The sequence below is a fragment of the Leucopleurus acutus genome, assembly GCF_964270905.1.
Source record: "Leucopleurus acutus genome assembly, chromosome: 11".
Taxonomy (NCBI): Eukaryota; Metazoa; Chordata; class Mammalia; order Artiodactyla; family Delphinidae; genus Leucopleurus; species Leucopleurus acutus.
Window position 1 is genome coordinate 17,118,632 of NC_139152.1, and position 26,221 is coordinate 17,144,852.

Genomic DNA, 26,221 nt, shown 5'->3' on the forward strand with positions numbered 1-26,221 from the left:
TCAGTTATACATATACATATATCCCAGTATCTCTTCCCTCTTGCGGCTCCCTCCCTCCCACCCTCCCTATCCCACCCCTCTAGGTGGTCACAAAGCACCGAGCTGATCTCCCTGTGCTATGCGGCTGCTTCCCACTAGCTATCTATTGAGAACCATTTGTAAGAACAGCATATTGTGTTAGAAGGCAGAACTCACTCATTTAATAATTCGGTTTTTTTCAGCTCTTATAGTCTGCTGAGTACTAAGATTATATAAAAAATGGATAAAGAAATCATTCTTGCCCTCAAATTCACAATCTGGCAAGGAATTTGGTTGCAAACAATTAGCAATAGCAGTTGATGAAAATAGACGTTGGAACAAAGTACTACGAAGGGTTTGAGGTGGAAGTGATTAACGTGGCGTCAGTTTGAGAATGAAGGTAAAATGTTTTCGTGTTTTAAAGTTTGGATCTTGATCATTGATATCGATATACTGGAGACATGGAGTTCCCGGCAGAAGTAACACCATAAGCAAAGGCATGGGGTGGCAGTAGCATATTTGAGATAACTCAGGATTATTGGGGAGGAAAGATATTAGTCGGGTATATGGAAATGTAACTGTGAAAAGGGGATTAAATGTTGAGTTTGAAGACACTTAAAGCCATACCAAGGGGTTGAATCCTGTTCTATAACTTTGGAAAACCATCACAGAAAATAAGAGAGTAGCGTATTCATGTCTCTGTATTGGGAAAAAAGTGAGTTTGTGGTAGGAAAAAAGTGGAAGAAAACAACTGCAGCCACCCTCATGTAAATAATGAGAAATGGCTTAACGCAAGGATGAAGGGAGTTTAAAGAAAAAAGTAGTTGACAGAGACTCTTTCGTAGAAATTGCCAGGTGCAGTGACCAGTTTGATGCTGGGGATGAGAGAGAAAAAAATCGGTTAAAAAAAAAAAGTCAAGGCGTCCAGTTTTGGTGAGTGCTTTTGTTGCTAGCCAAGATAGGAAATGAAGGAAAAGAAGAGTTTTGGAAGAAAGAGAGGAAGTCTTCTATTTGGAAAAGTTGAGTCTGAAATAATCAGGAGACATTTTGAGTGGGCCTGTCTAGATAGGAACCCATGCCTGAGGTCCAGAAAAATGGTCGGCGTTGGAGGTCCAGGTTGGTGGGTATTCATTATAACATAGGGTGAGAGCTGGAAGGGAAGGGCTTAGATTAGCATGAGAAAAAACAATAAAAAGGAGCAACCATTAGGGAGGGAAGAAGAACCAGCAAAACAGGCTGAGAGTCCCTTGTCAGAGGGCCTGTAGAAAGCCAGGCCACGGCAGAGCCAAGGTGGGAGAAAGAGAATGCAGTGCCAGGCAAAGGAAGACAAGGCCAGGAATGTTGTCATGAGATATCGTAATTAAGATACTGTCTGTATTGGACAGAGAATTTTATTTTATCAGGAAGAGACAGAAATCTGATTGCCACGAGTGGAAGACTCAGTACCTTTACACAGGGTGTTGAGAGAGAAGAGACCTCTCTTTCCAGGGGTTGAATAGATTCGAATTGAAAAGGAATGAATAGCACCTTAGATGGGGTTGAAGAACAATTTCATTAGCAGGGGTGATGCTAACCATTTCTTAGGTTGAAAGGAGGGAGAGGGAAAAAGAGATCAAATGAAAAAATCGCAAATTGAAAGAAGAAATGGGCTGTCCATGGTAGGAGGATGAGATTAAAAGTCCCCGGGGGTAGGGAACTGATATTAAAAAGAAAAAAGAATATTTCACTGAAACAACAGGGAGAAGAATCAAGAATGATGAAATCCTACTTATATTTAGAAATTTATTTAAAGCTAAATTAAAATTCCCAGTAAAGGATTGGATAAATGTTATGTTTTCTTATGTTTAAGTTAATGAGGCACCTTTTGGCTGGGTCTGGTTAAAGGCGCTGTGGGAGAAGAAAATAAATATGAAAGGATTCTTCTCTTCAAGAACCTCTGAGAGCCACACACGCGTAATAGAGTCTGTTTGCACAGGAGGATTTTATGAATGGCGCTTGCACTATTATAAATCACATAAGGTCCATGACATGGGGCAATTTGCAGGTAAGGCACAGATGTGGGTAGTATGCTGGGTGCTGGTGTTAGAAGTGAGGCCCTGGTTATCCATTTTAAATATAAAGTGTGTACATGTCAATCCCAAACTCCCTAACTATGTATAACTGAATCACTTTGCTGGACACCTGAAACTAATACAACATTGTTAATCAACTGTACCCTAATATAAAATAAAAAGTTAAAAAAAAAAAAGAAGTGAGGCCCTGGGCTAGAGTGAAAGTGTCCCTTGCCTCAATCTCACGGCTCTCAGTGGGCTAACAGGCTCTCCTGAACCCAGTATAATCATATTTTTTATTGTCTCATAACATTCTGAATATAATGAGATTATAAGTAAAACCAGTTTCTTAAACCAAAGTGATTAACTCTGACTTGTAGACAGATGAATTGTAAGATTTTATTTTCATTACCACCTACTTATCTAGTAGTCACATATACATGTGGTAAAATCTTATGCTGGGTTAATTATTTGCAACCATAGGTAAAAGAAATCTTTATTCAGGGCTTCCCTGGTGGCACAGTGGCTGAGAGTCCGCCTGCCGATGCAGGGGACACGGGTTCGTGCCCCGGTCCGGGAAGGTCCCACATGCCGTGGAGCATCTGGGCCCGTGAGCCATGGCCGCTGAGCCTGTGCGTCCGGAGCCTGTGCTCCACAACCGAAGAGGCCATAGCAGTGAGGGGCCCGCGTACCACAAAAAAAAAAAAAAAAAAAAAAAAAAAAACAGAAATCTTTATTCAGACTAGCTGTAGTAATAAAGAAGTATTATTGTCTCTTGCAGTAAGCAGGCCAGATCAGGATTAGTGAATTCAAGGCTTAATACTGTTGTGTGATGGACCTAGATTTTCTAATTCTCTCCACTTTGCTACTGTTACACTATTGGCTCCATCCCAAAACTGGTTCCACTTACGACCCAAAGATGGCTGCTGGCAGCAACAATGCTTCCTTCTGGAGAGACAGGATTTCCTTTCCCAGAAGCGCTAAGCAAAGTTCCTCTCATGTCTCATTGTCTCACGTTGACTAAGGGCTACCCATCCTTGACCAAATTCCTGCCCTTCGGGGGTGGAATCACCATGGTACAGAGAGTCGAGAGTCATCGCAACATCCACCGCATGTGGTTGGAAGAGAGCTCAGAATTGAGGCATTTCTCAGGTCTCTGGACATCTCCTCCTTGATGTCAAAGTGCTACAAGAGTCCCTAGAGTTGCTGGCAAGTCTGTTGATTGATTCAGCAGCCGCAAGACCCGCTTGATGGGCATCTGAGAAGCTCTTGTAATCTTCTCTAGAGTGTGGCTGTTGATAAAGACACTATAATACGTTAAAATTCTTCATTAGAAATATTGAAACCAGAAGAAAGACAGTTTGAAGCTATTTTTAGTTAGACCTCACTCTGTATTAATAATTTTCGTCTTCAGTTTGCCATCAGAATCAGCATGTGAAAGTGTTCATTGCTTCCGTTCTGTGTTCGCTTTAATGACACTTTGCTTATTTGTTTCATCTCCTAATTAGAGCTCTTGTACCATACTTCCATTCTCATCTGCTTGTTTTAAGATGACCTGAAACTAAAATGAACTGAAATGATAGCCAAAGAGGAGGAATTCACTAGCAGCTTCTCCCTGGATCCCCAGAAAAAGAAGTTAGCCCACTTTTTTAATCAGCAGTTTTATTAGTCTCACAAGATTGTAATCTTAAAAGATCATTCCTGCAGTCATTCTGTCTTCTTTGCATAGATCTGTCTTAAAAAATCTGCCCTGAATCGCAACAAATTGTTAGTCATTTGGACGTCGTAAGTATGCTGTTATTGCTATACTCATGGCATATGGGAGCATTGACTGAACTAGCAATTATGTCCACAAGGAAGAAAACAAATCTGTGACATAAATGCTGAGTGACTCAACTTATGACCAAATGCCTTATTTTCTCGCCTGATTTCCTCCTTGACTCAGGAAGACATTGTTGCCTAACGTGAGGGAGAAGGTATCGTTTTGAAACGCTTCTCCTAGAAAATCTTTATAATCCTGCCCAACCTCTGCCTGTGAAATATCTTGGTGAGCTACTGGGATCTGCTGACCCAAAGATAATCATATTTATTATCTGAATGTCTCATAACATTCTGAATATAATCAGATTATAACTAAAACCAGTTTCTTAAACTGAAGTAATTAACCCAGACTTGTAGACAGATACATTATAAAATTTTATTTTCATTACCACCTAAAAGGAAAATGAAGACAGATGCTTTTCTATTAGCAAGAGAAGTCTCCACAAAAGCCCACTAGTTTTTCCTTCCAGAAGCAAATATTATAAGAGATCTGGCTTAAGTGGGAGAAACGGGGAAAAAGAATAAATGGCATTTTTCTTGGTGGAAAATTATTAATAGTGGAGTCTTCCCTAAGACTTAGTTCTGGGAAGAGTCTCATTTGATTTTCAAAAAAGATGTGTAGGAAGGGAGTATACCAGGAATTCTTGGAGTTTACTGATGACGTTAATAAGTTCCCCTTGATAACGAGAACCTAAGTTGGTAATTAATTGAAGGAAGAATTCGCACAACTAGCAGTGTGTTGCAAATTGACAAAGATACTTTCATATCATCAAAAGTAGATAGCCATATGTAGGAACAGTTACCCAAAATACTGATGGGCAGCTTAGCGATGTGATTAATAGTATAGGTTCAGACTTCCTGGATTGGAATTCCACCTCTGCCACTTACTACCTGTGTAACTTTGGGCAAGCTACTTAACCTTTTGTGCAGTAGTTTCAAACTTTTTGAAAGTCACTCCCTTAATAATGTAATTTTTGTAGTTGTGAGTTGCCTTCTGGAAAATCAAGAAGTGATATTATAAGCTTTTAATAGTTTACACAAATCTTCTCTATATGCCAAATTATTCACCGATCAGCTCACCCCATCCCTTAAAACCAGTTAGCAGGAAGAGACCCTCAAGTCCTCTAAGAGGCAAGGGGGCTTCAGGTTTCCTACTGTTTACTGGGGGATGGGAAGCTGATGAGGCCTGAAATCCATGTTTCCTACTTGAGACTTGGGTACTGGAGCTATGAGAGTTCCAAGGTCTGAAGATTTTGAGGGAAATGCCCAGAAATCAGTGGTTTCTGTATTTGAGTGATGAGTATCTTTGTAACCAGTTCCTCTTCCCTCTCATGCTTGTCTTCTCTGGAGAATTGCTTTATTTTTTTTAATCCTACTTGGGGGGGAGATATGGATGAGAATGGCGACTCAGTTCAGGGCAGCCATTTTCAAAGTCTGTATGGAATAAACCACATGGTCGGATGTTTTGAGACCTATTTGCATGTTGAGAAACAACTTCTTTCACTCTCCTAATAACCAGAGGCAGTGGTGATACATCCACGGGGTTCCCCCAGTTTCCTCTTTTATCCTCTGATCCCTTTCAGCCCCCTGAATGTCTTCCACTAGATGGGAAGTTGCTTGAGGGCAGCAGCCCAGACCTATTCATCTCCGTAGCCCTAGGGTATGGACAGTATCAGGTACCCAGTAGATGTTCAATTAATATTTGTTGAATAAATGAGGCAGAAATGGCTGTATCCCAGTGCCTCCATATTCCTTTTTTTAAAAAAAATTTTATTGGAGTATAGTTGTTTTACAATGTTCTGTTAGTTTCTACTGTACAGAAAAGTGAATCAGCTATTTGTATATATATATCCCCTCTTTTTTGGATTTCCTTCCCATTTAGGTCACCACAGAGGACTGAGTAGAGTTCCCTGTGCTATACAGTAGGTTCTCACTAGTTATCTATCTTACACATAGTATCAATAGTATATATATCCATAAAAAGAAATGAAATTGAGTTATTTGTAGTGAGGTGGATGGACTTCGATTCTGTCATACAGAATGAAGTAAGTCAGAAAGAGAAAAACAAATACCATAAGCTAACACATATATATGGAATCCAAAAAAAAAAAAAAAAAGGTTCTGAAGAACCCAGGGGCAGGACAGGAATAAAGACACAGACGTAGAGAATGGACTTGAGGACACGGGGAGGGGGAAGGGTAAGCTGGGTGAAGTGTGGCATGGACATATATACACTATTAAATGTAAAATAGATAGCTATTGGGAAGCAGCCGCATAGCACAGGGAGATCAGCTCGGTGCTTTGTGACCACCTAGAGGGGTGAAATAGGGAGGGTGGGGGCGAGACACAAGAGGGAGGAGATATGGGGATATATGTATATGTATAGCTGATTCACTTTGTTATAAAGCAGAAACTGACACACCATTGTAAAGCAATTATACTCCAATAAAGATATTTAAAAAAATAAAAGAATAAGAATGTACGTTTCCATGAAAAAATAATAGTGTATATATGTCAATCCCAATCTCTCAATTCATCCCACCCTCCGCCTCCCCCCTTGGTATCCATATGTTTGTTCTCTATTTCTGCTTTGTAAATAAGGTCATCTATTACCAATTTTTTCAGGTTCCACATGTATGCATTAATATACGATATTTGTTTTTCTCTTTGTGATTTACTTCACTCTGTATGACGATCTCTAGGTCCATCCATATCTCTACGAATGACCCAATTTCGTTCCTTTTTATGGCTGAGTAATATTCCATTGTATATATGGACAACATCTTCATTACCCATTCCTCTGTTGATGGATGTTTAGGTTGTTTCCATGTCCTGGCCATTGTAAACAGAGCTGCAATGAACATTGGGGTGCATGTGTCTTTTTGAATTATGGTTTTCTCTGGGTATATGCCCAGTAGTGGGATTGCTGGGTCTCACGGTAGTTTTATTTCTAGTTTTTTAAGGAACCTCCATACTGTTCTCCATAGTGGCTGTATCAATTAACATTCCCACCAACAGTGCAAGAAGGATTCCTTTTCTGCACACCCTCTCCAGCATTTGTTTGTAGAATCACACCATTGATAAAATGTATTTTGTCTCTAAAAATATCACAATGTGATTGAAAGAGAGCGCATTTGCAATGAACAATGAAAAAATGCTGTCATATCTATTATTAAGTGGTTGTATAAACTTTCGTGAGCTAACCTAGGATTAGTCTATACAATAGTATTATTTCTCTAGAAAAATGCATTCTAAGCTCCAAAAAACTTGATTTACAAGTGTTTTAACATTTGATCTATTTATAACTTTGTAAGCCTTATTACTTAATTGATGGTATCTTTGATTAGTTGTAGAAACTGAAATGTATTGAGTTTTTAAAATACACTTATGAAGTGTTTAATGCTGTATTAAAATAATTTGGGGTCTTAAGAGTAGCCACTCACCCCCTTGGTTGTTTAACGTTGTGAGGGGTTACTACCATAATAAATTCAAAAGCGAACTTTTTTAAAGATAATTGGTCAGACCCAATATGGACTTATACAATCACAAGTGAACTATCCACATTTTGTTTTGTGAGGGCAGGGGCACTTGAAGAAATTTCTGGAAGAAGGAACTGAGAGAATATTGTGGACAGAGTAAAGACAACTATTACAGGAACAAATAGATTGCAATTTTTCAGGTCCCAATATCCAATCACATTACAAGGGCAACTGATTCTCCTGATGTTACTCTTCTTACCCTTCCCTTCCTGGTTTTTCATGCTGCAAGTGTCCCAGTTTCTGCACGGTGTTATTGTGGCAGCCTTGGTCAAATCTGCCTCCCTCTGTGCCACAACTTCACCCTCCTCAAGCCCTGTGCACTCTTGGATTACATCATTTTCCTTCTCAGACGTCTTTCATCACTCAGTTACCAACTGACAGAAGTAGAAAACTTTGCTTTTCATTCATCAGCATCTGAAATCTAGCCTCATATTTCCTTTTCAACCTTATTTTCTGCTAATAGAAAGCAGAAACCTTCCCTGCCTGAGAGACTAGTGCGCTCATGGAATCCTGCATCCATCTTTCTCATGCAAACACACCACCCCACGTTCTGATGCGATGCTTCTTCAAGCTTTCCTGCTCTCTCATCTACCCTGCACCTGTTCTTCTACCTCACCAGGATCTCCAGTCCAATTGTCCAATCTTTCTTTCCCATCTGGCAGACCCTTCCAGTTTTCAGTTCATTGCCTTTTCATATAAAACTTCATGCCAAGCAACCCTGGAAAGTACACAGAAAACATATTGGAATCCATGGTCTCCAAACTCAGCTGGACCTTCAAGATCGCCGGAGAATCTAGCCAGCTCTTTCTCATTCCTCTTTCAAAACATTCTTCGTTCTCTTTTGCGCCTCTAACCTCAACATCGCCTGATTTACTTTCTCAACCGGGGACTCGGGACTAATTTACAGAGTAAATAAAAGCCAAAGGGTAAGAACTCCAACTTCTCACCTGCAAGTCTACAAACATTCTTCTCTCTCACTGTCACCATGAGAAAGATGCCCTGTGGTGAAAGGTTAGTCCCCCCCATCCTTTGCTTTCTTCTCTTGCACCTTGATCCATGTATCATCCCATTGTCTTTACTGCATTTCAAACCCCTCACACTAGTGGGACCCTCCCAACATTTTTGCCTGCTCACTTCCTCACCAGATCTTTAGAACCTGTTTTCCCTCTAGATGCAGACAGATCTCTGTCTTCCATTGTGCAGCTGGTTTTCACTGAAGAGCTGTCTACATTGTCTTCATTTTCATATCTTCCTTTCCTTGCTCAGTTGATTGCAGTGTGACTCGTGACCTCAGTACTTCACTGAGACTGTTCTCTCCAATGTCATGAGTGACTTTCCAGACACTAAACTAATGGATATTTTCCAAAATTTATTAATCTCTCAAATTCATCGGTCTCTGCTGACCACTCCTCCCCTCTTGACAAAAGCATTCCCTCGGCCCGTTTGACCCTACACTCTTAGTTTTCCATTGTTCCTTCTCATTTTTCTTTGTGGGTTTCTCTCTCCCCTGGCCCTTAAGAGTTGATATTGATTATGGCTCTGCCCTTGGTCCACTTCTCTTTCTCCTTATACACTCCCACGGCAGTGCTATGGAAATGGACGTATCTATGGCGTCAATACCCAAATGCGTTATTTCCAGTTCAGGTGTCCCTGCTGAAGTGCAACTGGAATCGTCCTGCGAACATCACATAGTTACTCAAAGATGCGTATCTCGGCATCCACACCAAAGCTTCTTTCTTCTCCAATAACCTGGGGAAATATTCTTAGCTGCCCATCTGCCCAAGCCCAAAGCCTGAAAATCAGCCTAACTTCTTACTTTATACATACCGATAACATCACCACCCTGCAGGGTTTCTCGTGGCCTTTAGTAGCTCATCAAAGCTCTTGAATTTGGCTCATCTTCCTGTCTTGATATATTCCCTCAAATCTCTCCAGACACACCCTTTTCTTCTTTTTTTAAATAAATTTAGATGCAATCGACACATAACATTATATTAGTTTCAGGTGTATAACATTCGATATTTGTGTATGTTGCTAAATGATCACCACAGCTAGTCGAGTTAACATCCATCACGATATGTAGTTAACAAATTTATTTTCCTGTGATGAAAACTTTTAAGATCTACTATCTTAGCAACTTTCAAATATACAATACAGTATTATTAACTATAGTCAGCATGCTGTTCACAGACGACATGCTTTTCAACCTGAAGCACTCTGACCTTCACTGAACTTTGTCCCCAAAAGGCCATTCTCTTTCTCCCTCCAGTCCTTTTAAGCTTTTTGTCTTTTCCAGAAAATACTAATCCATATACCTCAATCCTGTACTTACTCTTTTCATACATGTGGCAGATTATAGAAAAATGTAGAGCTGCTTCTTTTGATCAGCACTATTACTTCTCTTCAGCAGTTTCACTATTTTCTGGATAGTAGTTATTCCAGAATCAGTTTGTTGAATATAATTTTTATTCATGATTTCAGGATTATAGTCTAACAATTCTCGATATTTTATTTAACTTTAAGATTAGAACATGAAATTGTACTAGAAGGTTAAATGTTTTAGGATGGCTTCAAGAAAATTCAGTTATTTGTTTTAAGGAAATACCGTGGACAATATAATCTGTTTGTCTCTATATTTCTTTAAGACATAGAACTGGAGAGAGGAAATTTACTTATCTTTAGAGGTTTGGAGAATGCTACTTATGACTTAACTCATTCCTGATGTCACTGAGTGCCTAAAAAGTACCAGATAGTAAGTGAGGCTCCGGGGTTAAACTGGTAAACAAAAATTAGCATTGCCTTTGTACTCCTAAAACTTTCAGCCTAAAAGAGGAAGACCAACTTTCATCAAATGATCACGTACCAAAAGCTGAATGGAAAACTGTCAGAAATACAGTGAGAGAGGTTCTCTGACTATATGTGAGAACTGCTCAGAGATGGAAGGTTTCTCGGAAGTTACAGCTCCCAGGGTTTTTCAGCTGTTTGTTTTTGGTTTTGGTGCTTCCAGTGGATAAAGTACAGGAGTGCCTCAACAGGCATTCATATGGCAACCAGAGTGGATGCTACTGCAAGAGTACAGGGGAAGATCTCCCAGGTCAACAGTAGTGGAAGCAAATCGGTAGCATCGAGTAAGTGCCCACTGCACACAAGGTGGCAAAGAATCTGGTGATAACACAGTGGGGATAAAGAAAATGCCAGTGAAGGCTCACAAGACCCTTGCGTTAAATGTGCATTTTGATGGTTTAGTTTTATGAATCTTTTAATCATAGTAGAGAATTGCACGTGGAAACATTTATATCAAATTGTGTATGAAAATGGGTCATGTTTGCCTTGGGTAGCTTATAAAAATGGAGAAAGGTAACAGAGCCAAAATGTTTGTAATTGAGACAAAAATTATTAAGGAGGTAGTTCCAGTTTCACTTTAACAATGATCCTGAGAGATATAACACAATTTAAGATTTTTTATTACTTTCTACCAATAGTCTTATGTAAGGTTTTTGTGTTTTGTTTTGGTTTTAGTTTTTGTGTTTTCTTTTTTTGTATGAAAAAAGAAACTAAACTGGGTCTGTTAATGAGGGAAGAGCACTCATTCAAAAAGATGTTCAGACAACTGGAGTTCTTTTTAAAAGGCAGAATACTGCCATCTGTTGTTCACTGAAATTGTTTCTAGGCTAAGCGAACAGAAACCTCAAGTTCAAGTTTAACAGCAATTCTTAAAATTCAACAAACAAAAGACCATCAGAATTCACCACCTTTAGGAGTTCATACTTATTTCAGAGACTCTGATTTTTTTCTGTAATATTTACAAGCTTGTGCTCAATCAGAGAATCCAGTTTCTTCCACTAACAGAAATAATCACGCTTTTTATTTACATAGCAACTTACACTTAACCAAGCCTTCCCAGTTCATTTGCGTGAGCAGTCCCGGGACCAGTATTACCTGAATTCCTCCTAGCTTTTCCAGTCACCTCATCTTTTTATAATTAGAAGAAACAGAGAGAACCAGCCCGGAAGTCAAAGGCAGCTAAGGTTATCTTCTCAGAGATAGGGTTGCTTCCTCGAGTAAGCGATTTCATAAGTATGTTTTATTTCCTAAATAATAAAACAGTATTCTGTGATAGTTGTTATTTTTGAGGTTGTTGGGTGAATTTGCTAGTGTCTGGAAGATCTTAGGAAACATAAACAGAGGGACACTTTTAACACTTTGGGGCTTATTTGCAGACAGAATGTAGGGAAATATGTAAGGACACAAGGCCATGTACTACATCCTATTTGGTGACATGGAATGTTCTCTGACCATCAAAAGAGAAGGAGGCTAAGAATTCTGGTAACTGCTGGAGTTTGCTGTGTCTCACATCTCAAATGGGTCCCGACCAACTGAGATGTTTTTAGAAAGCAGTTTGATGAAGGGCCCTGTATGTTTTCCTCCTACTGTACATACATATTATCTTAAGGAGAAAATCCAAAGGTCAACTCATATTCCCTGCCAGAAGATTAAAATAAGCAAACATCTGCTTCCTTAGGATGACATTTAGCCAAGGTTCAGCCTACAATGAGTTACTGCAAACTTTTCACATGATTTCATTTTTTAAAAATTTCCCAACCAACTTCAAGTCTAAAATTATAAATGGGTCCTATGAAAGTATAAACACATATGCAATTCTGCTGGCTCTGAGGTCAGAACCAGTAATGCACCAAAGATCATTTATTGAATCCAGCTCATCTTCTAAATGAATTTAGACTAAGAGACTGCTTCCTGGTATCAGAGAGAAAGATTTGGAGGGCACGGGGTGGAAAACTGCTTTAGAGAAATGGGATGACACAGCTTCCCAAAGCCTGTCAGGCATCTTTTCCCAGCATTAGGACCAAAGCTGGGTAAGAAAAGTCCCAGTGACTCCTTTTATGTGTCATCCCTCACACTGTTTATTCCTCCCTTATCCCAATTCCCTTTTCACCCTGAGAATGTTCTTCCCATGTCGTGTTTGCCTCCCAGGGTGTCTCCCAAGATGACTAAATAGAAAGAAAGAAAAAGAAAAGACTTCCAACAATGGAGCTAAGATGCCTGCTTTTAGAATTCCTTTCACGTAGTGTGTTATAAATCCTACCAGTGCAGTCAACCATATTAACTGAAACCAGGACTTCTGTACAATTACTTTCTATGAGCCTAAAATTAATCTCAGAACTACTCTGAGTATATAGAAGTAGGGGATACAATCTTTATGACTATATTTACCTAGAATAAAAAGTGAAACCAAGTTTTTGCATTTGTTGTTTTGTTTTGTCAGTAGAGAAATGATATCTCTATGCTGTCTGCATTTATAAAGAAACTACTGACCCAGTGTCTGTAGTAGACAAACACACACATACATATACAGCCCTTTTTGCACATAATCTTTTTCAATGCGATAATAGTAATGATGGTGGTGCTATATAATATTTTTCAGACATGTACTGGAGGCCAAGCACTCTACTGAGGTCTTTAGGTGCCTGATCCCATTGAATCATTAATAATACTATACAGGAGGCATTATTATTGCCCTCTTTTTAGAGATGAGAAAACAGGAGCTAAGGAGATAAGTGACTTTCCCCAATTCTCACCAGATCTGAAATTTGAACGCCGGCAGGCTGACTCTAGATCCTGTGTTCTTAAAGGCCCCATGTACTACCTCATAAAATAAAAATTTGATATTGATGAATGAATAAAACTTCCTCTCTTATATCCCCATTTTTTATACCTTTGCTTCCAACTTCTCACATATACGACCTCCCAAATTACATACATGATGAAAATATACACTTGTACCTATTTGTACATCACGTGTTAATTCATAAACCAAACTTCACTTTTTATCCCTTGTTCCAGGAGTGGTAGTGCATAGCTTTAATGTAGCTATTATATTATGTCTCATTTCAAGTGAAAGAATGTGTTGGGTTTAAAGTAGTAGGGAGCCCTCTTAATCAGTAGTTGATCTGTTAATTTTAAAAGTTTTTAAAGCCGAGAATCATAAAAATACAACATATTTTCCATATCTCTAGCAATATGTTGATATTTTAACTTGATACATATGAATATGTAGATTTCACACATTTGTGATGAAGAGACAAGAATGTTTCTCTTTGGGTATATTTTTACTATATTGATTATAGTTCCAAGTTATGTTACATGCAGCACACCCATACTTCATGGTATATGACTACGAGCTTCAGGGTTGGTTTTGTTTTGCTTTTTTTTGTTGTTGTTGTTGTTGTTGTTTTTACAGTAGAAATGACAGCCATTTGGAAGCGTTCTGAGTTGAAAATCTTTCAGGCACATTATCATTTTCTTCTTGAATCTCTACAGTTATATCACCCCTACTTAATTTAACAGAAGTCATTGTCGGGGCCTCATCTTTATGAGTCTGTTTATGAAGTCTTTAAAATTATTCAACTTAGTTTTTAAAGAAACTGTTCCATTGTTTACTCACATATCACTGGTTTATAGATATTTTATTAGCATATATAAGTTACAGTGACAGTTGCAACTGGCCTAAACAGATTTAGGACCAAACAAAACTGACACTTGGCAAATGTGCAACTCAACTATTGGGAGTGGAAGTTCTAGAAAATAGTCTATTCCCCATAAGTACTTGGTGTACATTAGACATTTTACCATAGGAGGGAAACAGCCATCAGTGAGTCAATAATAAGTTAGAAGGTGAAGCTTGAGTAAGATTAGCAATTGGTGAAACAAGGACTTTTCGAAGTCTACATAATAATTTTAAAAGGTTTTTTATGTCTATATAGCACAGGGAACTACATTCAATATCCTATTATAAACCATAATGGAAAAGAATATGAAAAAGAGTTTATATATATCTCTGAATCACTTTGCTGTACAGCAGAAATTAATGCAACGTTATAGGTCAACTACACTTCAGTAAAATAAAATTTAAAAGTAAATAAATCAAAATCTTTTTAAAAAATTTAAAATTCTTAATGAGCCAAGAAATAAGTTTTAAAATTATTTGATTCTTTCTTCTTTGATGTTTGTGTGTGTATGTATGTTATGTAAAGAAATGCTTTAGGCTTACAGAATTGGGAGGGATCTTAGAAAGATAAAGACTAGTTCTCTGATTTTGCAGGGGCAGAGCTCGAGGGCTCCAACGGATACAGTATCGCCTAGAGAAAAGCCATGGTTTGTTTTGGAAACCATCATAAAACTTAAAATACTGAACAAAAAAAAAAGTGGCCTAATTTGAGGGATAAACCATCTCAACTAGGTTATCAAGATAATTATGTCAGTTCTAGTGCTTTTGGGTTTATAACCTATCTTTGAGTTTCATGTAGAATTATGAAGAGAGGCTTTTGTGCTGCTTCCAATTCTTTTCCTCCAGTTAGAATAAATTAATGTCCAAAGCAAGCGACACATCAAATGATTCACTAAGTCGGAAGACTTGAGAATTATTACATCTTCTGCCCGTGAGCAGGGATGTATTTAACCTATTTCATTAAGTTATCAGTTTAATCTTTGCTTCAAAATGCATAGGGAGAAGAGCTATAACGTGACTATACTGGTGCTGTCCCCCCAAAAAAGTTGTCAAGAATTGGATGCCTTATCTTCAGCCCACCCTCTACACCAGATAATCTCCCTAATCATTTTGAATCGGTAATTGCTGTTGACATCAACTTGCCCAAACCCTTTCTGATTTCCCACTTGGGCACTTTCACTTTCTTGGAGTGAAATGATGTTTGTTTACTTCTTTGTTTTCATTTACCTTGTTCCAGTAGTTATTTCGTAAGACTTCTTAATGATATTTTTCTTTTAGAAATTCTCCATTTCTGAACAATCTGTTGATAGAAACCCAAACACAGTGCCACAGTAAATAATCTGTCACGTTCCTTAAAGATATATAATTTTGTTTTACGTTCTAGTAGTCGTTTGACCACATAGATTTATTTGCTAAATTTTTCATAATTTGCAGCTTATGGTGGTTTAGAAATTTAGATGCCCTTTATAGAGTGCAAGTTTTTTCTGACCCCTACACATTTTCAAAGCTTTCCCCCTTTATCGTACCACAACTGTAATTTCAAAGTTTTACCACAGAAGTAGTGACAGTAAAAACAAAATTTCTATAATTGAATTGATTGATACATGCCCAGTCTAGGAGTTACATCTAATGTTATTTCTAAGTGTATTTGTTATTGTTTCCTTAACTTATCTCTGACTCCAGATTTTCTTGGCCCTTGGTTTATGTTGAGTAAAGTAACTTGGAAGCAAGCTAGATTGTTACCATAGCAACCAGCATTGCGTAGGACATCCTGGAGATGGTGAAGTAGACTGGAAGAAGATAAAGGGGGGGAAAGGAAGGTGCTGAAAGAACGGGTTGCTTTGCAAAGTGGTGGATTTACCAAAAGAATCAGTTATTTTGGGCTTGATGTATAAAACTGCACTTTATTCCACTGTTTATCATACTTAAATTCCAGATTTTCAATTTAGAGGTGGCAATCCACACATTGGGGTGTCATTTAAATAGTGCCCAGGAAATTATACTTGCATGTTCTTAAATGTTAAATATAAGTATTTCCATTATAAGGAGAGCCTGCAGAGTAAAATGTTTTTTATTGCTTGGTCACTCTTTTCAAGGAAAAGATTCGTTTGATTATATGCACCGTAAAAAGACTCAACTGTGGTTTTATGCTCAGTAGAGTTGGTTATTGCACTCAAAGATGATTTCAGGCTGTTAGCTTAAGACTTTCCTTTAAAGTAGCTTTAATATAAACTTAACCTTTAGTGTTTATTATCACTAGCTAAGATTTCACCAGTTAAATGAAATTTTTTTCCGAGTGTTATTTGGTATACCTAGAAATTGAATTATATTATTTTGAAAGTTGAATAGGTGTGGAAATACCCTCTGTGTGAGTCACTCTGTGTTGTTTCATATTTTGTATCATATGATGAAAAAATACTACCAATCAGCGTAAGCCCCTCTCCCCTGAAATTCCTTTATAGTGGCTCCCTGGATGTGCCTGGGTCTTTATAATTTGCCTGCTGTTTATTGAAACAGCAGCCCATCTATCCTTCAGTCTTTCATCATTTCATGTGTGGTTAGCCTTGGCAAGTTTGTGGCAAACACATGTGATTGTTGGTTTTAGATTTCATGCCTCATTGAAGCCTTTCATTATTTGAGTCAAAAACTGATGATAACTTCTTATGTGTGATACAACTTTGAATTGTTACACAATTTTAATTTTTAAATCGTAAAACTAATGAAACAAAGACCTGACTTTATAACAGTAGGGAGACTTTTCCAATAGTTGAAGAGTTTGGTTTCTTAGCCAATTCCAATATGGGTAATATGCTTTTTTTTTTTTTAATAGATCTTTATTGGAGTGTAATTGCTTCACAATACCGTGTTAGTTTCTGTTGCACAACAAAGCAAATCAGCTTGGCCTGAGTATTGCTTTTTTTTTTCACTTGAAGACCTTCGCTTTCACAAAAGCTACAGACAGTATAAGTAACATTGAATTACATAATGTGCTTGTTTTCTAAGTTCTTATGTAACACTAACATTGGCTTACAAGGATGAGTTTTCAGTTCTGTTTCTATTTTAAAGTTACTTTAAAATTTTTAGTTATTTGTTTTTTCTGAGTATATAAGAAATACATCCATTACTTTAAAAAAAGGACATAAAATTAGAGAATTATAAAATGCATTTGTTTTCTCACCAGTAATTTATTTTAAAATGTAATTATGATTGTCAATGAACACGTTCTACTTTTTCTTCAGATTTGTAAGTTTCATGTACTGAGACCATTTTGAGAAAATCTATTAACTATTAGAACATAAACTGTTAATTTTATTGTCAAAACATCTTAAAATTTTGTGTCCTGGGTACAAAGTTTGACTTAAAGTTTATTTTTTTAGGGAAATAGTACAGTGATGTACTAGTTTAAGATTATTAGAACAACATGGGTAGGAATAAATATTACTATTTCATAAGATCACACTGGGTGAGTTTTTCAGAAGCATAATAATTAGAGTTGCACTTGAAAATACGTTTCTAAAAGGGAATGTTAACCTAATTGAGTGGCATTTCTCACAAATATTTTTTAAGTTAACAATGTAAATAAAAATGTGAAATACACATAATTATATATCCTAAAGCTATTAATATTACACTTAAATTTTCATGTTGGTTCATGGAAGATATTTAAACCTACAAAGAGAGAAAAACATGGCACAATGATTAAATAAAGCATTAAATAATTACAGATATATTTAGTAACGTACAATGAAAACATTCAGTATTTATTTCAGCCTGCTAGTTCAGCTCTTGAGCTGTGGAAATAGAGTATGTATTTGTGTTTGCAGCCTGACGTTTCCATGCTCTAGCTATCTGATTCTGAGTTATTTTTGACTCAGTTATTTGGCAAGTTATTTTTTTTTTTAATAGTGTTTTTTTTTAATTTATTTATTTTTTTGGCTGTGTTGGGTCTTCGTTGCTGCACGCGGGCTTTCTCTAGTTGTGGCGAGCGGGAGCTGCTCTTCGTTGTGGGGCGTGGGCTTGTCATTGCAGTGGCTTCTCTTGTTGCGGAGCGCGGGCCCTAGGCACGTGGGCTTCAGTAGTTGTGGCTCGCAGGCTCAGTAGTTGTTGCTCGCAGGCTCTAGAGCACAGGCTCAGTAGTTGTGGCACACGGGCTTAGTTGCTGTGCGGCATGTGGGATCTTCCTGGACCAGGGCTCGAATCCGTGTCCCTTGCATTGGCAGGTGAATTCTTAACCACTGCACCACTGGGAAGTCTTGGCAAGTTATTTCTGACTAATAAAAATGAATGTAATAAGAGTACCTACCTTGTACGCTGTGCTGAATAAATACCAGCTGTCACCATTATTATCCACCTTTATTATAATTGCTACTCTTATTATTCTAGTACGAAAAGACATAATTTCTATATGATAGCTTTACAGAATAATTTATCCTTGCTTATAGTTATTATAAGACTAGATACCTTCACAGATGTTGGGTGTTTTCATAATTATCATATTTTTCTGATTGCAAAAAATATATGTTCACTTTTTCTGTGACATACTTTATAAAAATAAAACAATATTTTATGAATATTCTTCCAAATAAACATTTATAGACCTACCCAAATCTTTTAAATAAGTGCATTATACTTTATAGTATATTTGTAATATAACTTTTTTAAACAATTTCTCTGTTGATGATGCATTTGTGGCCACATTCTTTGATTGTTATCAGAGCATTGCAGTATCCTTTGTGACCTTATCTTTATATTTTTGTATCTATGTAGTTTTTCTTTGGACTAGATGTCTACATTGTCTTGCTAGATTATAGGATATATACATTTAAACTATAAATTGATAGACTCAGCAAGAATTTCTTTGCAATGATATTGGCTTATTTTTTACTCACTGCTCATTTCCCCAAACCATTACTAACACTCAGTGCTAGCAGTCTTTTATTATTTTGCAATTTAATAAGTAAACTTTTTTTTTTTTTTTTTTTTTTTTGCTGTACGCGTGCCTCTCACTGTCGTGGCCTCTCCTGTTACGGAGCACAGGCTCCGGACGCGCAGGCTCAGCAGCCATGGCTCATGGGGCCAGCCGCTCCGCGGCATGTGGGACCTTCCCGGACTGGGGCACGAACCCGTGTCCCCTGCATTAGCAGGTGGACTCTCAACCACTGCGCCACCAGGAAAGCCCAGTAAATATTTTTTTTTTACTACTTTAGTTTGTGTCTTAAATATTCGGGAGGCAAGTAGCTTTTGTATATTTGATTATTAAATTTTGTTTGAATTGTATATTCATTTCCTTTTCCCAAGTTTATCTTTTATTGATTTTTTTTAAAGGCCTTTTATTTGCATATGTTTTATCTTCTCTGGGTAGCAGACATTTTCTCATGGACTATTTGTTTTTTACCTTTGCTTACGGCATATTTGCTTATGAGAAGTTTATGTCTTCATTTAGTCAGATCTGTTAGATGTTTTCTTGACAGTTTATGCCATTTATATTATTTTTAACGGTCTTCCTAATCCCAAGATTATAAAATTTTTCATCTCTCAGGAGTTTATTTTTAAGTCTGTTGTGAAAGAATGATTAAACTTTATTTTCTCCCAAATACATAGCCAAATCTCTAATAGCCTCTTATTGAAAAACTCCAGAATTACTCTTTCTAGTATTTATATCATTATCATTATTGAACACTTATAACTGTTCGCTTACAACACAACAGTAAGTGCTTTACCTATAATCTCCCTTTTACTTCTTATCATTACCTTCTGAGGTTGGTACTCTACTACATCCATTTTACAGATGGAGAAGTCACAGCACCGAGAGCTTACCAACTTGCCAAATCATGCAGCTAGAAAGTGGTAGGGTCAGGAAGTCATGACTGGGATGTAAGTAGCCAAGTTCCAGAACCTCACGCCAATCACCGTGTTATTCAGTTTACAGTTCCGTGGGTTCCTCGTGCCTCATACTGTGGGAGCATTCCCATATTAACAGTCATGTGCATGCCGTCCTTAAGCTTCACCTACTTTCTTAACCTTGACCCTGCCCGTGCTCTCCCTTATTCCCACATCTTCCCGCCTACGTTCCTGCCTGACCAGCAGGGTGAGGAACGATCCTGTCCTCTGTTTCTAATGCTCTTCATTTCTTTAGCAAATATAGAGTAGTAACTCTGAATATGATAGGCAGTTTGGCAGAATAAGACAGATGTGCCACGGAATTCCAGAACTGAAATTTCTGTTCTTACCAACCACAAGAAGAGGGACAATTTGTGAATCTGAACAAGTTGAGTTGCTTTATGTGCTTATCTCTAATATTAGTTGAATAATTATCACACACCCGGCTCAAATATCACACTAGAATATTACTAAAATTAAAATTTTATACTATATTAGTGTTGCTTTTCAGAATGAAATTTCTTTTTTATGGCTGACTAGTATTCCATTTTGTGTGTGTGTGTGTGTGTGTGTATATATGTGTGTGTGTGTGTGTGTCTGTGTGTGTGTGTGTGTATAAAAAACATCTTTTTCCATTCATCTATCAATGGACACATTCTAAATAATATACATTAAAATGTTGAGCTCTTCATTAGGAGTGATCAATATGAATTTTTGTGTTGTTTCCTGAAACTTTCTATTTTTTAAAAACTGGTGTTTATCTTTGTATCTCTTCAAAGTGCCTCCGTAGGTTCTAACAGTAAAAATGTGCCCTGAACACAAAACTGGCAAAAGCCACGGCAAATGTTGGCAAAATTTGAAACAGAAATGTGATTTGAATGTTACTTTACTGCAACCCTAGTGTCACTTCAGTCTACGTTTCAGGAAAAGCCCAGTTTCCCTCCCTGTGCCTCCAACCTCAGGCCTTTCTTACCCGACCTCCTGTGTTTGGTGTCTCAGTCTCCAGGAACCAGTATCACTGTGGATATTGCAGTGATGGGCGAGGCTCATGGTCTCATCACCGACCTCCTGGCAGACCCTTCTCTGCCCCCCAACGTGTGCACGTCCCTGAGGGCAGTGAGCAACCTTCTCAGCACGCAGCTCACCATCCAGGCCATTCACAAGCCCAGAGTGAACCCCGTCGCTTCCTTCAGTGAAAACTATACCTGCTCTGATTCTGAAGAAAGCTCTGAAAAAGACAAGCTGGCTCTTCCCAAGGTAGGTATGAATGACATGCTCCTGAAAGGGTGAAACTGTTTCTTCCCATTGTCTCCTGGGCCTCTTTCTTATCACCCCAAACCCACATGGAGATTCATATCAGTGACTCCCCAAAGATGTGTCTGTCAGTCATGGTGACCAAAGTAATGCTAATGTAAACATAAAGACTTCCATCCTTACACGTGATAGCTTTCTGTAATGAAAAAAATTTACCTTTTTGCATTACCTTTTTTTACTCAGACGTTCAAGAAATTTTTTTCTTCTCTATACCAGGATTTGTTCTGTGGGATAAAGATATAGTGGTGATAAAAAATTTAAAAAAAACAGCAAAAATCCCTGCACCCACTCTTGTGGATTCTGTTTAAAATGCATTGCCTTCTGAAACACAAGATTCCTTTGCTCTTTGATTTCTTAGTATGGTAGCCTTTGTAGTATCCTCATGTCTTTCCCAAACCCAACAAGTTTTGAACTTAGAAAAGCTCTAGTTGATTTTAGATTATTTAAAGTAAAAGATGGCCTTCGTGATTCATATATTTTCTTTTTCTAACATATAAGAGTTTTACAAAAGTAAGCTCTAGGGAATAGGGTTCTGGACCCAGTTTAGACCTCAGTATTACTTAAAAACAAGTCATGCTAAAGACTAAAAAAAAGAATCAGAATTTCAGTGGTCTCAGGTACATCCAGCACACTTATTTATTTGGTAAACAAGCAGCTGTCCTCTGGAGCTGGTGGTCAGTCAGTAACATCTGTGTTCTTGCCATTGTGAGTCTCTTGATTCAGGACAGTGTCCTTCACGCAACTTTGTCAATTAAGTTATTTAAGTTTCCTTCGAACATCTACTTCTCTGAGAAAGATACGGCTAAGCATGATACAACAATAAAGGAATGGGGAGAGAGTAACTGATTCCCTTGGGCCTCAAAATAGACATGAAGTCAGTGACAGATTTACAGACAATACTGATATTTACAGTGCTTGACCTTTTCTCTTCCTATTGAATTACGTTCTAAGGTGCATATCCAGATCTTTAAGAGATTTTTGGAAACTATTTAGTATCAGAGGTCTTCTTGAATCCTGAGGTGCCGTATCCTCACTTCTCAGAGTTTTCACCATCTTCAGGAAGAGCAGACTGAGTCTTTGTTAAACTCTGCCTACACAATTGGTCTCCTTGGAGTAACTGGCCACAAATAAAAATGAATTGAGCTCCTGCCTCTTATAACTATTGCTGTAGTTGTGTTAGATTACCTTTCCTTTGATTTTTAAGATTAAGACTCTCGTTAGAGGGCCAGTGCTCATGCTGGTGAGCTCAGAACCATGCCTGAGTGCTGATGGTGCCACAGATCCCACTTAGGATATGGTAGGAAAAGAAATAACAAAGAGAGGGTCACAGGTCGACCAGCAGAGTCTTCTATTAAGAGGAGCTGGTCCTAATGACTTTACCCATTTGCCTGTCTTAAGTCATGTTAACCCCAAGAGAGGTGGTACCTCTTGTGAGTTATACTCTTACCCTTAGCTCCTGTCATTTGTGAATCAAGAAATTAAAAATAAATCAATAAACACTTTGATATAGCGACTACTATTGTGCTAGATGATAAAAATTAATCCATGTCCCACACGAGTGTCTTTTGAGGAAAATCTACTGGTCATAATGACTAACTAACATGATGTGTGTATAGGTGTATAAGCCCTATTGAACTAATATAACTATAAAATTATCACAAAGGTAATTGATTCTCATTTCCCACAATCCCATATTTGTGTAAACATTGAAATGAAGATCCCCAAAATGTTATTTTTATAATAGTCATTGATTTTGGCCAGAGTTTCTTATTGAATTTCTGAGTGCCCAAATTTTAGATAAATGATATTCAACCAATGTAGTTTAATAAATTCACTGCCAATTAAAAACCCATTTTGTTTCCCTATATAGAAGTTAGTGATAGAAAATATGCTTGGTAACAAAATCAACGCTCCTTCTTCCCAGCGCCTGAGGAGGAGTTTGCCCCCTGGTTTGCTGAGACGAGTTTCATCAACTTGGACAACCACCACGTCAGCCACGGGTCTGCCCACTTTGGAGCCTGCCCCAGTACGGAGGGACCGTAGCGCCAGCATCAAACTCCATGAAGCACCTTCATCCAGGTTAGGCAGTGCTCCTGATGGTCTCATATGTCTCGGAGAAGTTTTTTTTTCTTACCAAAAATGAGTTATAAATTACAGTGGAAGGGAGGCCCAGCCAATTATAGTCGGCTGCAGGCCAGCTTTGAAAATGAAAAAGGTGAATGGTTTAAATCCAGAGCAGTATAAGGATTAACATCAGATAATTAGGCTTAAATTGTGTTGTATGACCTTAAGTATAAATGGGGACAGTGACTTGAGGTGACGCCTGCCACTGTCACTTTGGGTGGAAAGGGTGAGCCCAGAATAAAGGTGGGCTAGGTTTTACCTAGACTGAGATCTATATTGGATCTTTAAATCAAAGGTATCCAACCTGACATTTGCAAATGATTGTTAGATTTCCCCCAGCCCACCAGAGCAGCTCTCCTAGCATTATTTCAAAGGCAGAAGATCAGATCAAAAAATAGATCATCATTCTAAGAGCACCTAAGTATCTTCAAACAGCTGGTAATTTAAGCTTTGTTTAGATAGTGAACAGATTGGTGGTTACCAGAGGTGGGGGGTCGGGGGTAGACAAAATGGGTCAAGGGATTCAAAAAGGTACAAACGCAATTATAAAATAAATGAGTCCTGGGGATTTAATGTACAGCATGGTGACTGTGGTTAATGACATTGTATTGTATATTTGAAAGTTGCTAAGAGAGTAGAGCTTAAAAGTCCTCATCAGAAGAAAAGAAAATTTTGCAACTCTGCATGTCGATGGATGTTAACTAGACTTACTGTGATGATCATTTACAGTATATATAAATATCAAATCATTATGTTATATCCCTGCAACAAATATAATGTTACATGTCAATTGTACCTCAATAAACTAGAATAAACTTTATTTAGTATATTAGTGATAATTTTACAAAGTGACTGAAAAGTCAGAGTTACCAAAGCTAAAGGAAAGATAATACAAAGATCTAGAAAGAGTTTTGAAGAAAACATCATCATGAAAGAGGTGCTTTCAGAGGGAGCTACTATGTTTGTCCTTTTCTATTTAGAATAGAAATACCATCCCTTATGTGAATAATAGTTACAAGAACATTTACCACATGATTTCAGGTTTGGGAAACATTTGCATTAATTTTATTAATGACCTAATGACTGAAAAATTACCACATCTTCGTTGAACTACATGGTGGCAATATTAGAAGTGATTTTCTCTTGACCTTGGCTTTGAATATAAATAAAGCAACATTCTGAGACTGGCAAAGAAATGGAAACCTTTCAAATCTTAAGAATTTAATGACGGCTAACTTCTCTTGCTTTGTTGTTTAAAAACATAATTGGTTTCTTCCATATTAATATATTATTGGTAGTCTAATAAACCTATAGAATCAGAAGCAATTTTGAATGATTCTTTCTTCACATATCAGTATAATTCCACTTTGTCTTATTACCTGGACGTTTGTAAAACTTCTAAGCATCACCACAGGAGGATGTTACCCAATCTGTTTCATGAACATTTCCTAAAGTTTAAAATTACAAGGCATTGATGATATTTTCCTATGAAAATATTGACCACTGTCGACTTCTACTACAGCAAATACTGATAAGTAGTAGGGAATTATAGTTAAATATCCGTTGCTTAAGAAAATGAATTTGTGTTCTCAGTGTATATCTTTATTTTACCAACACACCTTGGCAAGAATGCTCCTTTACTTACTTTCCGTAGAATGACTTTACCAAGAATCCATTCAAGCATTCTTAAATGCCACCTTTCTTTGTGTTATTGTTTGTTACTGCTCATCAAATTTCTTTTCTCCTACTTCTGTCTTCTTTTAGTTAAATGAGATTGGGGGCTAACATTGAAATCATCGTGAGGAAGAAGCTTTCAAAAACTTCTATGAGCTTAACTCCTCAAGATTTTGTCATTCTGCTTTATGAAATAAGTACTCATGCTCAAATATTTTCAAAATAGATAAGGAATAGCATACAATCCCATTCATTCTCTTTGTCCCAAAAATACTAATAGATGTCTTGCCTGGGTATGCTTTTTTCCACTGTCTAACTTACTATTCCTTAATTTCACTATTCTATTAAAAGTCCTGATATAAAATCTGAGAATGGTACAACTTTTTCACCATTATAAAGAAATAAGATTCATTCTGAAGAGAATTTGAGCCCTTTAAGGGAAAACCATGTGTAAGTAAGTAGCAATGGTACCACCATTAAATACAGCTAGTTTTGGTTGACTCATCCTTTGTCGTGTGTGAAAATAGTGAAAAGATAGCCTCAGATCATCTCCAGCCCTGATGATAAACCAAATTTAAAACCTCTTCACTTAGGAGACCTATTCCTAAACCTGCTGACTCATTTCAAAACTGATTTGAGTTTAGCCTTTGAAGTCTCTTCCCTGTCAGCCCTTTTATTTCTTCCTTTCCATGTCTGTCTTTTCATTGAGGCTCTCTGAGGACTGCAGTGATCAAAGAGTGGGAAGTGAAAAGTAGAAGCAGTCCTCAGCTTATATTCCTTTAGGTACAGAGCTGGATGATTTACTCCTGGGTAGCTTTAAATCCAGCTGAGTGAAAAGACACTGGATTGAGGATCAGAATCTTGGCCCTATCACTCAGAGATGTGTATCCAGAGCCTTGGTACTCACCAGAAGGAATTCTTAGGAAAAAAGGGAACAATGGCACAACTGGAGTAAAATTAGGTGGAAGAATGCCAGTAGGTGCTTTAAAAAAAATAGGCTTGAGAGAAACAAAAAAGTCTGAAATAAATCATACTCTAATCGTTTCACATTGCCCTTGGAACTGACTGACCCCTGCCTCTGTATATTAGGCAGAAAGAACGCTGTAAACTCAGTAAAAGAAACTGTTAGGACCTGGTAAGACTTTTAGGACCTAGGATGACGTTTTTACAGATAGAACTAAGGTTATAAAATCCACTTTTGTGGAGGGGGGTTGAGATCTTCTACAACAGACACACAGATAGTTTTCCCCTGCTGTGTTAGTGTGGGAAGACCA

At 37.6% G+C, this 26,221-nt stretch overlaps 1 protein-coding gene across 1 annotated transcript in view; it reads left to right on the forward strand.

Moving 5' to 3' along the window:
- PDE3A (phosphodiesterase 3A) overlaps window positions 1-26,221 on the forward strand; it is a gene marked incomplete at its 5' end in the record, with an annotated part of 299,622 nt that overhangs the window by 222,870 nt on the left and 50,531 nt on the right. Inside the window, 2 exons of the mRNA XM_082849843.1 lie at window positions 20,835-21,092; window positions 23,074-23,228. Of these exons, the coding sequence (XP_082705969.1) occupies window positions 20,835-21,092; window positions 23,074-23,228 (413 nt within the window). The remainder of the gene's footprint in view (window positions 1-20,834; window positions 21,093-23,073; window positions 23,229-26,221) is intronic.